This window comes from Labeo rohita, chromosome 8, assembly GCF_022985175.1.
Source record: "Labeo rohita strain BAU-BD-2019 chromosome 8, IGBB_LRoh.1.0, whole genome shotgun sequence".
NCBI lineage: Eukaryota > Metazoa > Chordata > Actinopteri > Cypriniformes > Cyprinidae > Labeo > Labeo rohita.
The window spans coordinates 25,695,246-25,711,735 of NC_066876.1; the positions used below are offsets into that span (position 1 = coordinate 25,695,246).

At 36.2% G+C, this 16,490-nt stretch overlaps 1 protein-coding gene across 2 annotated transcripts in view; it reads left to right on the forward strand.

Moving 5' to 3' along the window:
- The window catches only part of faf1 (Fas (TNFRSF6) associated factor 1), a 98,341-nt gene that overhangs the window by 52,107 nt on the left and 29,744 nt on the right, over window positions 1-16,490 (forward strand). For both annotated transcript variants that reach the window (XM_051117132.1, XM_051117133.1), the window contains exons 12-13: window positions 179-260; window positions 11,622-11,776. In XM_051117132.1, coding sequence (XP_050973089.1) covers window positions 179-260; window positions 11,622-11,776 — 237 coding nt within the window. The remainder of the gene's footprint in view (window positions 1-178; window positions 261-11,621; window positions 11,777-16,490) is intronic.

Below are 16,490 nucleotides of genomic sequence, written 5' to 3' on the forward strand. Positions count from 1 at the left end.
AAAACCAAACACAAACTGCATTTCTTTCTAGTTCAGTATGCGGTGTCTTGTACACATTTTTTCTGCACTGCTGGTTTTGAATAAGATGTTTTTAACGTTTGAAAATAGCTACTCTGAAATTTGGTATTTGCTTATTTGTGGGTGATATTTGCTTAGTGTGTGCATGTGTGTTTTGCAGATATGGCGATTGCCATCCTGTGTTCTACATCGGCTCCTTGGAAGCAGCATCTCAAGAGGCCTTTTACGGCAAAGCCAGAGATGTGAGTATAAACTATAATTTACTAATCAATGAATGTGTTATTTATATCATGATTTTATTTCATTTATTATTTAATTTAATATAATTTTTTAATGAATTATTTTATGTTTTTTTTTATTAAATATTTTATTTTATTTTATTAATTTTATGGTGACAGTTTGAGGTGGTACTGGTAATGATAGGGAAAACAGTGGGATCAGGAAGTGACCCGAGACATATTTCAGAAACCTATGTTGCCCACATATAAGCACATGCGCTAGCAGGTCACGTCTCTAACATTTCTTCTGAGAGTCATATGCACAGGTATATAAACAACGCTAAACGTTTGATTGGCAGAACTGGCCCCCCCATCATGATAAATCCCCATCAAATTTCCGTTTCCCATTTGAACAGCTGAAGCTTTATTTAGAACAGCTTTGCGCTGGTTTTCCCGCTGTGTCCTCATAAGGAGGCTTGTATCAACTGACAGCTTGTGTGGATTACGGTCTTATTAGACTGGGAGGATGCAGCAAGATGTTCAGGGGGTTTTTGAGCATGAGGAGCGGGCTGGAATGGCTTCCTGCCTGCAGCCCAGCTGATCTCCTCCTCTCCTCAGCACAGGCACAATATGGCCGCCGTTTTCCCCCGAGGAGACAGATCAGTGTGTCAGTAAAAACAAACTAATGTAAGAAGAAGAGATGACCTTCGATGTTCCTCTCATGCAGACAGTCAGTGTTTTTCTTCATGGGTCATACGTTTTCACTCTTTTATCCAAGTGTGCTTCTCTAGTATGCCATTTGCCATTGTCTTCGTTTTGGGCTTCAGCCAGAGGGTTTCATCTTTAGGGAGGATTTAACAGGTATGCGTCATAAAAGTACTTTGAGTAAAAATTATGGAAGATGAATAGAAGCGTCAGAAAGGGACGTCAAGTGGAAAGTTGTTCCGGTAGAGCAAAGCCCCAAATGACTTGTGAAAATATTTTTAGTATATTTCACAATAAACACTAAGTTGTGGTATTAGTTAATTATGACGTAACGTGTCTCCCACAGGATTTTATGAGAATATGGGAGGTGGGCCTTGGTCCGTCTAATGGGTTCTGGTGGCAGTTAACCCAGAATGAAAATTGTGTTCATTTTGAAGTGAAATGCGTTAATCTGGTGCAGAGTTCAAAATTAGGAGCTCCGACTTCTTTTTAGTGTCCAAACTGAACAGAGTACAGGGTTCATACAAGGTGCTTGAAGTACTTGATCTATGAAATGTTTAATTTTGTCAGTATGCGCATATCTTTTCATGCAAAATTCACGTAATTGAAAAAAACATAATACCTTTTCCAGGGTTTGTACAAGGTGCTTAAAGTGCTTGAATTACTTGAATTGGACTTTTTGAAATTTAAGGCGAGACACTGCAGGTGAATAGGTTAAAACAATTATTAATAGTTATCACCTTACTTACCCAGTTGATTAATTACATTGATAATTGCAAACATTTTTTGTATTACAAGTAAAATGTTAGGTTTAAATATGCAAATAAGGCATTATTTAATGAAATATGTGCTAATTTGCATGCATTTCTAGTACATAAATCTAAACACTGGATGAAGTCAGTTTCAAAATTCTTGTTTCATTTTTTTGACATACTATAGTGAAATGTTTTTGCAGAGGGAATTTTTGGTATTTCATTTTGTCACTCCGTAATTCAGAAAGTACTTAGAACAGACAGATTCTTACAGTTTTTGGGGGGAATAAAATGTTGTATAAAATCAAGCAAATCATATATGAGCAAATCCCTCTGTAAAAACTTCAGGGTACAGACAGGAATAAAAATGTAAAGTTTGGTGTATGTAAGTGCTACTGAAGTAAAGATTTTTGGCTCAGTGTAGAAGAAAAAATTCATTTTGAGAAAACGGCCTTTAAAAATATGTGACACAAATAGATAAAGTGCTATAAAAGAAACACTTAACGGGGTTTTTTGGATGTTTTCTTTAGACTAGTGTGAAAAAACACTTCATGACAAACCATACCGCTCCAGTTGATTTTAAACTCGTGACTAGCAAAAACAGATCAAATTAAGAGCTTTTTCGAAACTCTGAATCAGTTAAACCATAGCGTCGCAAAATGTTTTGAAGCGCTCCAATCGGATCACGTATCACAAATAATTTGTTTCAGATCAGGACTTCAAATCGTGTATCGTGAATCATTTGATTTATATCGGAACTTTGCGTATTATGAATCATTTGATTCAGATTGGGACTTCGGAGCAATCAAATGATACGCAAAGTCCCAATTGAAATCAAAAGATTTGTGATACACAAAGTTCCAATCTAAGTCAAATGATTCGTGAAGCTTTTGTTTTAGATTGGAATTTGGTGCGGGGTCATGAATCTTTTTAGATTGGAACTTCAGAGCGTGGATCGCAAATCATTTGATTCAGACCGGGACTTCGGTGTGGGTTCGCGAATCATTTGTTTAAGATGAGAATTTCGGAGTGATTTCAACATTTTTTTTTTTCCTTAAACAGTAGAAAACATCAAACCGTTAAGACAGTGCAGTTATATAAACAAAATAAATCCCTTAAGAAACTTAACTATGGTTTTACCATAGTAAAAGTGTAGTATACTTTGTAATTTTTTAGCATGTGCTACCATGTTTTTATTAGTACATTTTTATTTATCTATTTTTCTGTTTTTAGAATTTAAAATAGAAGATACTGTTTGATAAGTGAGATCTCTGATTGAAGTCCTTGAAAATCAAAATGTAGTGCTTGAAAAGTCCTTAAAAGAATTTCATTTTACAGTATGAACTTTAAGAGTAAGCGTTTGCACTGATTTGTAGTGCAACCTTTCCTTAACTGTACCCGTGTCCCACCTTAATAGCTGCAAACGTGTTTTGCAATACAATATGAACACAATAAGTACATTGTACTTATTTTTTTTATGTAAGTACATGCTAGTTACGGCCACCTAATATAAAGTGGGACCTTAGTTTCATTCTGAAACTGTGGAGGGACAGATTAGGTTGTGGCAGGCCGCCAAAAACACTGATAAAATTTCTGCACACTAACATCACTATACAGAATTACAAAAACAAAGACCAGTAAAATAGGATTCTCAAAGAGAAGCATTTAAGAAATCTGTTTCAAACTACTCAAGCCATCCCCTGAGCCACTGTGTTCACCACCTTTCAGTCAGCTGGTCTTCTCGTTAAGTGTAGGTTGTTTAGCCTCTGCTGTGAACGTTTCATGTGCACGTGTGCATGTGTGAGATGGATTTTTCTGAGGGCACTTATGCCCCTCTCTCATAGGCCTGAGAGGCTAATCACTAAGTAAAACACTACATGTGATGAAGTGTTTCTGGAGTGGGAGATGCTCCCAATCCATCCTTAATGAAAATGCTGGAGGCCCTGGAGTTCATCCGGAGGATCAGCGGAAGACTCTTGAGTCAGGCCACCCATCAGCACACAGGCCTCATCACAAATCCCCTTAACATCCAGCTAATCACGCTAACCCTTCTCTGCCACCCGCACAAAGACGGCCATCAAAATTCATAGCTCCTTCGCGCCCTTCATGGGATTTTCATGCATGAGCTTCATAGCGAAGCCTCCGTGACGAAGCGATTTTTCGGTCAGTGAGAAAATAGATACAGAGAGATGAGTTTTCTGACACCCAAAAGACTTCATGTTATTGACACTGATAGTCTAACAGGAGAACTGATGAAAATTGACTCTCATTGATCAAAATAATTTATTGATGTGTCAGTAGTGCATTTTACCTTTTAACGCAGCTGACATTTTTGGCTTGTTTAAAGGAGTAGTTCACACAAAAATGAAGATTTAATCATTTAATTACCTTCATTTTGTTCTAGACCTGTATGACGTTTTATTCCATGCAACACAAAAAGTGAATTTTGTTTCTTTTTTTTTTGAATGAAGTGGTCACTTTTTTCCATGCAATTATGAATAAGGACTAAAGCTTTCAAGCTTTAAAAAGGAGCCAAAAGCAACCAAGGTGTCACAAAAGTAGTCCAATCGATTCAGACACTTACTCCATGCCATACAATGCTGACATGGCTCTCATTGGCACATCCACAAGAGAAGTAACAATGTCTGATTCATTAATGAATCGTTCTTGGGAGGCAAATGATCCTAATGGTTCACAGCAAACTGGAAAAGAAGTTTATAATGGCGACAAATAATAACGACTTAAATTTTATTCTGTTTGTTTCATTGCAATTAGAAAGTATGATACTTTAATCGTGCTTTTGCATCCTTTTTAAAACTCAAAAATTTGTCCTCTGGAAGAGAGTAAGTCATTTGGGCTTTGGAGTGACATGTGGGTGAGTAAATAATGACAGAATTTACATTTTTGGTTGGACTGGCCCTTTAAGAGTTGTATTACATATACAAGGGTAGCTCTTAAAGCTAAACTGTAATTATGCAATAAGATTATTATTATTAGTAGATTATTGTTTAGTTTTTGTGGGAGAATCTCTCGTAGTATTGTAAGTGCCATCTGTTAAAGCAGTCCGCTACAGGTCAAGAGAGCGCAGTAATATGAACTCCTCATTTCCCATTGTTTGCTTTCCTACAGGCAAAAGAGGATGATCACTTTCACCGTCTATCCCCCCTCCAGCACAAACACGTTGCCTGTAATTAAAAACATCCTTTCACAATGCTTTTACAAGAAAAGTATGATCATTTGTGTAACTAGCATTACTCTCACAGTCGAGCAGGTGGAGCCATCTACAGAATGTCTTGTGATAATTTCAAAAATCAAGATTATTTTTTTCAGTCACAAGAAATGTGACCAGACTCCAGGAGTCCTGTAGATAGCATCAGACAAAACCTGCTTACATCATAAGATACAGTTGAGGTCAAAAGTTTACATACACCTTGCAGAATCTGCAGAACGTTAATTATTTTACCAAAATAAGAGGGATTATACAAAATGCATGTTAATTTTTGTTTAGCACGTCACATAAAAAAACATTTACATATAGTCCATAAGAGAAAATAGTAGTTAAATTTATAAAAAATGACCCTGTTCAAAAGTTTACATACACTTAATACTTTTTTTGTTACCTGAATGACCCACAGCTGTGTTTTTTTTTTTTTTTTTTTTGTTTAGTGATAGCTGTTCATAAGTCCCTTGTTTGTCCTGAGCAGTTAAACTGCCCATTGTTCTTCAGAAAAATCCTTTCTTTGGTTTTCAGCATTTTTTTTGTTTATTTGAACCCTTTCCAACAATGACTGTATGATTTCGAGATCCATCTTTTCACACCAAGGACCAGGATACGCAGCTATTACAGAAGGCTCAAACGCTCACTGATGCTTCAAAAGGAAACGCGATGCATTAAGAGCCAGGGGTGTAAACTTTTGAAAAGAATGAAGATGTTTCGATTTTTATTATTTTGCCCAAAAATTATATATTTTTTTAATTTAGTACTGCCGTCCAGAAGCTACAGAAGATACTTGCATGTTTCCCAGAAGACAAAATAAGTTATTCAAATTCAAAAAGTTTTTACCCCCAGCTCTTAATGCATTGTGTTTTTTGAAGCATCAGTGAGTGTTGCATATGAATCCCTCAGTTGTCCTCAGTGTGAAAAGATGGATCTCAAAATCATACAGTCATTGTTGGAAAGGGTTCAAATACACAAAAAATGCTGAAAAAACAAAATAATTTTTCTGAAGAACAGCGTGCAGTTTAACTGGTCAGGACAAACAAGGGACTCACTAAACAAAAAACAAAAAACAGCTGAATCATTCAGGTAACAACACAGTATTAAATTTCATTTTTATAAATTCAACTATTATTTTCTCTTGTGGACTATATGTAAACATTTTTATCTGAAGTATCTTTTTCAGATCAGTACTAAATAAAAAAATAACATGCATTTTGAATGATCCCTCTTAGTTTGGTAAAATAATTTTGCAGATTCTGCAAAGTGCATGTAAACTTTTGACCTCAACTGCATAACGTAAAGTTAATATCATTAGCAGGACATTTTGCCACTCGCTTTATTTCTGTTTCTGCAGTGTTATGCTGGTAGCTCCGCCCACAATGAAATCTCATTGGTCCAAAATCTTTTTTGATAGCTGATTATTGAAATGACAATATAATGGAAGTAGCAACCGATCTTTTCTGAAGTAGATTACTGGGGAAAAAAACGTAGGGCAAGTGCCTTGGTTCTGTTCTTTAGTTGTTGATTGGATGGAGGCAGTTCTTGCGAGCTTGCAATCGGAAAAAAAAAAACAAAAAAGGTGGGGTTTCAGCTGACTTGAAAATACTCGAAATAGCATTTTGATTAAAAATTACGATTAAAAAATGTTAAAAAAAAAACATAGATAAATCATTCACAGTAAGATTAATTCGTTTTATTTAGGAAATGAAACTTCGAATAAGCTTTGAATATTTTGTGATTGCACAGCTTAATATTTCGCTTCAGTTTTTATACTCACATTAACTAACACTGTAATCTTGCCTGGTCAGTGCATGTTGTAATAGTGTTGCACGATTTACCAGTACTTAAAAAGTATCACGATACCCTCCTTTTAAAACTGGTGCGATTCTGCATTTTACTAGTACCAGTACTTTAAGAATGCATTTTAATAAGAGCCGTATTTCTGCATGTCTGTGTTAGTGAATGGCGCAGACGCGCAGTTGTGTTTAATACACACATACGTGTGACTCTCGCTGTGTTTTCAGCCTCTGCCGCCTCAATATGCGAGTACTTTAACTGAACATGATCTCTACAACTGCTCTGAGAGTCACTTCATGAGCATTTTACTGTTTCTTTTGTGGAAAACTATCGTCATATAATGAAGACTCTAAAGGTCTTCACAGCAACCCGCCAAAATAAATGTTCAGTTTAACCTGGACAGTCAGAAATATATTAATATATTGCGTTATGTAAAGATAGTACTACTACTAATAATAAAAATACTATTAAAACAATATTTAAGGAGTATTTACCAGAAAAAAAAACATATTCACCAGAATTTATTTACCAGAAAATTGTAGATCCACAACACAATATTTCTGAAAAAAAAAAGAAATAAATAGCTTAAAAAAAAATTAATTCTTTATCAAATCTAATTATCCTTTATAAATTCATTATTCATGCTTTTGATTATTAAAATGTAATAAAACGATTAAAATAGAATCCGGAAAATTAATGGAAAACAGAGATTCACAAGCAAAACTGAATTTGAGAAAAATAATAAAACGCATTTCATAGGGCCTTAAAAGCGTATTTTTTTTTGTTAAACTTTTAATAAATTGCTGTTAAATTCTGCAAGTTTTATGATTTCAGTTAATTAGACATGCTTTTTGATATTTTTTTTTTTAATGTAACCATTAAAATAAAGTCTAGAAAATTTTAAATGGAAATAAAAAATAAAACAGATTTCATAGGGCCTTCTTTACTCAATTTGTGTTTTTGTTTTATTGTAGTTGTCCTTTATGACTATGTCATGATATACATAATTGTTGTGAAATAAAATTACTGTATCATGAAATAAGATTTGGCTTTATCCTTTATGCTAACTTACCAATATAGCAAAGATCTCTACATACCTGTAGGCACAGTAGTTGTTCACCATAATCCTGTGTAGTGGCACTGCGTTGTGATTATTGTTATTTTTTATTATTATTATTATTATTATTTTAAAGGGGGTATGAAATGCTTTGTTTTAATAGATAAAATAACTATGATTTTTTTTGTTGTTGTTTTTGTATTTAGAAAGAAATCTGTGCATTTGGAAGACACTTTTTACTAAATGCAGATGCTTTAATCAAAGTGGTTAGCATCTCTTGAGCACTTGGTTAGGTAAACAAAATCTCAAGGCCTGTTCACATCAGGTTAAAAAAAAATCTATATACATTTTAAAAAATTACTTGGATCTGAATAGGTAATGACAGATTTGTGTAAACGAGAACAAAGTGATACATTGTTTCATTTTAAAACCCTGTCATCCCTGTTTTTCATGCCAAACAGACATGCTTGGTGTGAATAAGCCTTCACTAAGCAGATAAACGTGCTTTGTGGTCCTGCTACTGCAACACTGACTCACATGTCCAAAGTTAGCCTGGGAATTCCGCACTTTCTACTGTGTGAAAGCTAGTACTGTCCCACTCACAGGACAGATCAGCTTTCTCTTTCCTTCTACCCACCTCCCTCTCTGTCCTCTCCTTCCTCTCGCGCCTCTACCCTTTCCTCCTCACCGTTTCAGGATTCTCATCCCGAGCAGGTGGGGGACGACTCAAGGTGACAGAAAGAGCTTTTGGGTCAGTTTCTTCCCCAGAACAGACCCAGTAATTTGGACTAAGCGCTGATTTCTTCAAGCTAAGAAAAGCGCCACAAAAAAGAGGGAAAGAAAGGAGGAGAAAACAATGGGATGAAAGTAGAGAGGAGGGACTGTGGGTAATGGAGGGGCGTGAAACGAAGGAGCTGACCAAAGACTGTTATTAGCGAGAGTAGCTTCTCCCCACCTCTTCAGTGAAATCTTAGAGGCCTCAAAAGGTCAAAACGTTTTCGCAGCTCGTTCAGCTCAGTCAGTGCTGAAACAGCCATGTCAGTTTTAGGACAGACTGCAAGAGAGGAGTGGAAAAGTTCATGTCTCGTTTTCATCCACCCCCCTTTCAGTTTTTGACGGGTAAAATCTCGCCCTCTCTCCAGGTCCCATTTGCTTGTCTACCCAGCATGAGTGTTTAATCTTTTCAGGGCCTTGAATTGGGCTAGTGAAAGAGGCCTGAGCTCTCTCCCGCCAGGGGCCGTGCGGCTCATTCGAGAGCTTTAATCACTGTGCAAACACAGCAGCGCTCCTTCAGTCCTCCCTCCATACACACCTCCGTAGAGCCCAACTTTCTCTCCTACGCTGATGCCCGTTTTGCTTTCTGTTTTTCCGCCGTTGGACTGTTGAGAAATCCCTCCTGCTGCATTCGATGATCCGTCGGGGGGTCAGAACTGTAGGAAATGTTCAGAGTTCTGTAATTCGGTGGGTTTTATTCCCCTGCCTTGTCTGGCGAAACCTTTCATGTTTGTGGCGGTGTCCGTTTTTTTTTTTTTTTTTTTTTAATTAGTTGCTGGGTTATGCGTGCGATCGCCGTCCATCTGACGACGTAAATATCTGTGGATTTGGATGTGTGTCGACATCAGCGGTGCCTTTCTGTGTTAACCTGCGACGATGGGAGGAGGGCACTGGCATTTGATGCAAAACAAATAAAGTGATTTGTTCGGTTTTTGTTTTTCAGGGAAAGTTTGATTTAGCCTGCATCAGTTTGATTTGGTTTGGGTGTTTGTTTTGTCAGGGTTTGCGGGGAGGGCACTCGCTGTCTTTTTCTACTCGTGGACCCTGGTGAAGCATTAGTGGCCTTAAAGCTCTGTGAAAGCCTGATGGTGAATCATGAAATAAGGGTGGATCAGTGAGCCGGGATTAGATGGGTTCTGGCTTCATAGGTAGTGAAATGGCCATTGAGGCTTCAGTTTTCATGCTTTTTTTTCCTGCAAATTGGATGTGGGGATGGAATGACTTGTGTGGGCATTAGTTTATAAATGGCTGAATGTCTCTCTTTATTCAGTGCAGCTATTTGGAAGTTGGAATTTTTTTCTTTTAACAGTTCTCAAGTGTGCATTGTTTTCCTGATGTGAACTGAAGACCGTACTAAAATACTTCCCTTACTGCTAGTCTATTAGTATATATGTGACCCTGTACTACAAAACCAGTCATAAGTCACACGGGTATATTTTTAGCAACAGCCAGCAATACATTGTATTATTTTATGCAAAAAATCATTAGGATATTAAGTAAAGATCATGTTCCATGAAGATATTTTGTAAATTTCCTACCATAAATATATCAAAATTTAATTTTTGATTAGTAATATGCATTGCTAAGAACTATAATATTGATCTTCTCAATATTTCTTTTTTTTTTTTTTTTGTTTTGTTTTTTTTTTTTTTTTTTTTTTTTTTTTTTTTTTTTTTTTTTTTTTGGCACCCTTAGATTCCAGAATTTCATGTAGTTGTATCTTGGCCAGATATTGTCCTATCCTAACAAACCATACATCAATGGAAGGCTTTTTTATTCAGCTTTTATTACAAAAAATTGACCCCTATGACTGGTTTTGTGGTTCAGTGTTGGAGAGAGAGAGCTGGGTAGATTACAAATTGTAATCCATTACTGATTACATGATGAAAACTAGATTACTCATTTAGGTAATGCATTCTGAATACTTTTTAGATCACTTTCAGATTATTTATTTTTTTTCGAATGCGTGTATCTTTTATATTGATCACACAATTATTTACATGACATTTGCATGACATTTGCATGGCCATTTTATATTGTGAATATAGTTAAAGTTGAATGGTGTGACAGTAGACTTTGTAGAAAGGGAAAAAGAGACAAAAATAATGAATTACGGAGAATCATAATAAAATTATAAGTGAATTACTGCCATTGTGTGAATAATATGTAATCATGTAATTAAAAAAAAAGTAACTGCAATCTGATTATGGACATTATAAAATGTAATATACTTTAATTCCAAGTACTTATTTTTTGGAATCTGATTACATAATCCAGATTACATGTAATCAGTTACTACCCAACTCTGTATATATGTATGTGTTTATACAGTTGTGGTCAAAAATGTACATATATCAATATTATTTGAGACCCGGGACCACAAAACCAGTCATAAGGGTCAATTCATTGATGTATGGTTTGTTAGGAAAGGGCCATTTTTGCCTCAGATACAACTATTTGAAAATTTGGAATCTGAGGATGCAAAAAATCTAAATATTGAGAAAATTGCCTTTAAAGTTGTCCAAATTATGTTCTTAGCAATGCATATTACTAATCAAAAATGTTTTTATATATTTATGGTAGAAAATGTACAGAATATCTTCAAAGAACTTGATCTTCACTTAATAATTTTGACCCATACAATGTATTGTTGGCTATTGCTGCATATATACCGGTGCTACTCATGACTGGTTTTGTGGTCCAGGGTCATATTTTGTTAAAAAGCAACATTTTGCAAATTCAGCATTTTGACCACAAGTGTATTTTTACATAAATACCACTTACACTCATATCAAAAATATATTTATATATTATATTATATTATATTATATTATTCATTTTACTTTATTGTAATGTTTTTTTTATTTTATTATAATGTTGTATGTTTAGAACCTGTGTGATTAGTAGCACGTATTTGAGTTGTTTTTTTTTTTCTCTTCTGAAATGATTTCCTCATTTGGCTACAGACTCATGAGGGTTTTCACATTTTCTTCTTTAAAAGTATTAAAATCAGATCTAGAATCCTAATCCATATGATGCCCATACCTAACTGTATGTATATGTGTTCTTCTGTCATTCAGAGAAAACTGCTGGCCATCTACCTCCACAACGACGAGAGTGTCCTCAGTAACGTGTTCTGTTCTCAGATGATGTGCGCAGACTCCATAGTGTCATATCTCAGCCAGAACTTCATCACATGGGCCTGGGACGTTACTAAAGAAGCTAATAAAGCCAGGTAACACTGTTTAGCACGTTCCTTCCTTTCATCTCTCTCATCACATACGCTCACAATGGCAGTCAAACCATCCAGAACGGTGGGGATCGGAAGCATTTTCACACTCAAAATGGATGATCTCTTAATGAGAGGCATTCCTCCCTTCCCCCGCTCTCCTCTTCTGACTCTCTCCTCATAGAGGGCTTTAACAAAAGATGTCGTGTTTGCTCACTGAGGCCCCGGTAGGGCAATCTGCACTAATCTGCCCTGCTAAAGGGTCAGTTAGACACACAGCCATCATAGAGCACGCTCCACAGAATGTCTTCATTTCAGGACACCAGTTAGAGAGGTTTTACATTTTGTCGTTGGGCAAATGCAACTTTCGCACCTAACATGCACCTTAAATAGCATTAAGATTCTGGCCTGTTTGAAATGTGCTTTGTTTTAGAGACGTTCAAGAGTAAATTGTACAAATATGTACTCAATGTCTTCATTTCGAGATGGCAGTTATGGTGTACGAAGAGGTATCCCAGATTGCTTCAGGAGAAATGGAGCTTGCAAAATGAAGATGGAAGGCCATAAAAAGACAGGAACAGAGAGAGAAAAAGGGAGAAGCTGGTCAGGCAGCAGATGGATTCTTGATTGGTCCCAGCAGGCTTTGCTTCTGAGCAGGCCTCTACTTTTCCTTCCAGTAGGCTTCACCCTAAAGGCCTCCCTCCGGAGCGGACGGGGAGAGAAAGACCAGCTAGTGACCTGCTTCTGCAGGGGCTCCTTCAGTCCAGCCTTGCCTCTATACCCCTCTCCCTCCCCTTCTGCTTTTTGCCCCAGCTGAGCCTTTCTACCACAGATTAAAGGCGGGCAACATCTGGGGCTATTCATAATGCGAACAGAGAGACACACACACAGTCCCACATCCTTATACGCTGACATACTCATACACACATACACACCTCATTCTCACGCTCCCGAGCCAGGCCCGGCTGACTGGTGATTGTGGATGGTGACTGGCAGCGTTTTTCAAAGCTAACTCTGTGAATGAAGCCTGTGAATCGCTAATCGCTGACACCGATCACATAGACTCTCAGAATAATTGTGCATTAATCCTGAGACCTAATGTAATTAGAGTGAATGTAATTAGCACCCACAGGTGCTACAGGTGCTCTTTGTTACTGGTAGAAGTAAGAAAAAGCTGCAGGTCACAATTTGACGGTGCATTCTAGCAAAGACAAAGTTTTTACTAAAATGTATTTAAAATACATTTATCAGGGTCTGGCCAGGATTTTCATTCTGCATGCTCTGTTTCTACTGACGCAATCTTGGATACGTCTTCATACACCATAACTGCCATCTTGAAATGAAGCTAACATCTTCATACAGTTTATTCTTGAAAGTCTTGAAAACAAAGTACATAGAATTTTGCATGAAAAGATTACACTTATTTCATAGATGCATTGTCTTTCAATAATTGAAGCATTTTTCAAATACCTCTTTAGGAATATTGCTATTTCCAAGGGTTTTCCAGGCCTTAAATTTCAAAAAGTCAAATTCAAGTACTTTAAGTACTTTAAGCACCTTGTACGAACCCTGATTAATGTATTTTAAAATTCATGCAATTTAAAAAACATCATACTTTTTTCTCTTATTTCATTATTTCAATCTGAGCAAGTAGTATTACTGACAGTGTCGTGTAAACATGGCAAAAGAGAAACAGATGAACCAAATCAAGTCATTTACGCCGGAACAGCCCCGATTGATTCAAACTCCTGAATTCAGTCGTTCATTTCAAGCGATTCACTAGCAAAACCAGATCAAATTAGAAGAGCCATTCATTTTCGAATTTTAACTTGAAGAAGAATTTTAATTTGAAAAAGCACATGGTGATGGTTGAAACTGAGCTTTTCAAAACTTCAGATCAGTTAATTCATTGCATCACAAAGTTATTCTCTGTTTCGAAGCACTCAAATCAGATTGCGTGTTGCGAATCATTTGATTCAGAACAGGACTTCACATTGCGTGTCGCAAATCTTTTGATTTAGATTCGAACTTTGCGTAACGCGAATCATTTAATTTTAATTGGAATGTGTTTGTAAATCATTTTGCGAATTCAAATAAAATGATTGGCAATATGCAAAGTTCCGATCTAAGTCAAATCATTTGCAATCCGTGCTCCGAGTCTTGATCTGAAATGATGGATGGATTTCAGAACTTGGATGGCAAATCATTTAATTTAGATCAGAACTTCAGAGCGCGGAGCACGAATAATTTGATTTAGATCAGAACTTCAGAGCGCGGAGCACGGAGCACGAATAATTTGATTTAGATCAGAACTTTTATGGGATAATTTTTGTGCCAATAAGAATGAACGTAACTTTATTAAACTGAAGGTAACTTTCCAAGAAACGATCAAAAATATGCCACTGCAAAAGAAGAAAAACACAATGAAAATGAAAAAATGAACTCAGTCGCACGAATTTAACATGCTCTTCAAATATGCTTCATTCTTTGTTAATGATTTTCAAAGAATCGTTTTCGCGAATCATGGATTCTGAATGCGTTGCCACAACTTTCGCTTACGCTTCGCAAATTTTCGTTTGCTGTTTTGGCACAAACCTCTCGTGGGGGCGGGCTTAACAGCGATCTACTCTGATTGGCTAATGAGCTTTTGATGGACAGTTGCTCTCTGACCTGGAAGCACGGACGGTGACGTCAGTGGCGCACATATTGGAAAGTTGTTGCGGTGTGACGTCGTGCTTTGTTTATATTAAGTATTAATGTTATTAGTATTTCACCTATGGTCGTCTCTTAGTTTCTAAAGATGAGCTCCCAGGAAAGACACGGAGCAGCATCATCTTCCACCTCAGCTTGTCCCTCAGGGCAGCTTGAAGTAGGTTCGTGTTGCTAAAGTAACGTTAATCAATAACATCGATAAAAGTTTTATTCATGTACAGTGTGCAACAGTTCTGATAGTTTCTTTAAACAAAGCACGACGTATTGCGCCACTGACGTCACCGTCCGTGCTTCCAGTTCAGAGAGCAACTGTCCATCAAAAGCTCATTAGCCAATCAGAGTAGATCGCTGTTAAGCCCGCCCCCACGAGAGGTTTGTGCCAAAACAGCAAACGAAAATTTGCGAAGCGTAAGCGAAAGTTGTGGCAACGCATTCAGAATCCATGATTCGCGAAAACGATTCTTTGAAAATCATTAACAAAGAATGAAGCATATTTGAAGAGCATTCGTGCGACTGAGTTCATTTTTTCATTTTCATTGTGTTTTTCTTCTTTTGCAGTGGCATATTTTTGATCGTTTATTGGAAAGTTACGTTCAGTTTTATAAAGTTACGTTCATTCTTATTGGCACAAAAATAATCCCATAAACTTTGGAGCGGTTCGCAAATCTTTCAATATCTCTGATTGAAGTCCTTAAAAAAAAAAAAAAAAAAATTTTTTTTTTCAGTCCTGGAATTTCATTTTACAGTATCTCAACGAACCCTGATTTATTTCATGCTGTTTACTACAAATACATTTAGATATTTATGCATGTAATAAAACTTTAGATTGGAACTTCAGAGTGAGTTCGCAAACCTTTTGCTTTAGATCAGAAGTTCAGAGCGTGGATCGCAAATCATTTGATTTAGATCGGAACTTCGGAGTGGATTTGTGAATATTTTGCTTTAGAACGAAACTTCGGAGCGCAAAGCATTTGATTCAGATCGGGACAACAGATTTCGGATTGTGAATCATTTGATTCAGATCGGGACTTCAAATTGCAGATTGAGAATCATTTGATTCAGATTGGGACTTCGGTGTGGGTTTGCAGAGAATTTGTTTCAGATCAGGAATACAGAGCGATTTCGCAAATCTTTTTTTCTGATTTTATTTTTCTTAAACAGTAGAAAACATCAAACCTTTAAGACAGCACAGTAATAAAAAAAAAACAAAGAAAAATGAAAGTATACACAAAAACAAATCCCTTAAATAAATTTACCGTGATTTTACTATAGCAAAAGTGTAGTATACTTTGTAATACTTTAGTAGTAATGCTTTGCATGTGCTTTATTTTTGCAATTTTTTTTATTAGTATATTTTTATATATTTATTTATTTTTTTTTATTTGAAATAGAAGGCGTAAGTGAGATCTCTGATTGAAGTCCTTGAAAATAAAAAAAGTAGTCTTTGAAAGTTCTGGAATTTCATTTTACAGTATCTCAACAAACCCTGATGTATTTCATGCTACATATACTACAAATACATTTAGATATTTATGTACGTAATAAAACTTGTATGTAACTTGTACGTAATTGTACTTTTAGTGTACTAAACTGATGCTTAAAATCTGCTAAATGCACTTTATTTTATTTTTTTTTTAGTTATATTTTTGGGCTTTTTGTTACTTTATTATTCAGACAGGACAGTGGAGAGATGACAGGAAAATACTGGGTAGAGAGAGGAGAGTGGGATCGGCACAGGGCCTCAAGACGGGAATTTAATTTGGGTCACCATTAGCGCAGTTGCGCTGTATATGTCGGCGCACAAACCATGAGGCTACCAAAACTGACTAAATGCACTTTAATTGTGTGGAAGTAGTGCTGAAGTCCGACTAAAAATATACTGAAGTATAGTTGACTATGCTAAAGTAGAGCTATTGAAAGTATACTTGAAGTGCACTTTAAATATCTTGCATTTAAAGACCAATATTATTCAAAAATCATAGTCTTCATCAACAGTGACTTTAAAACA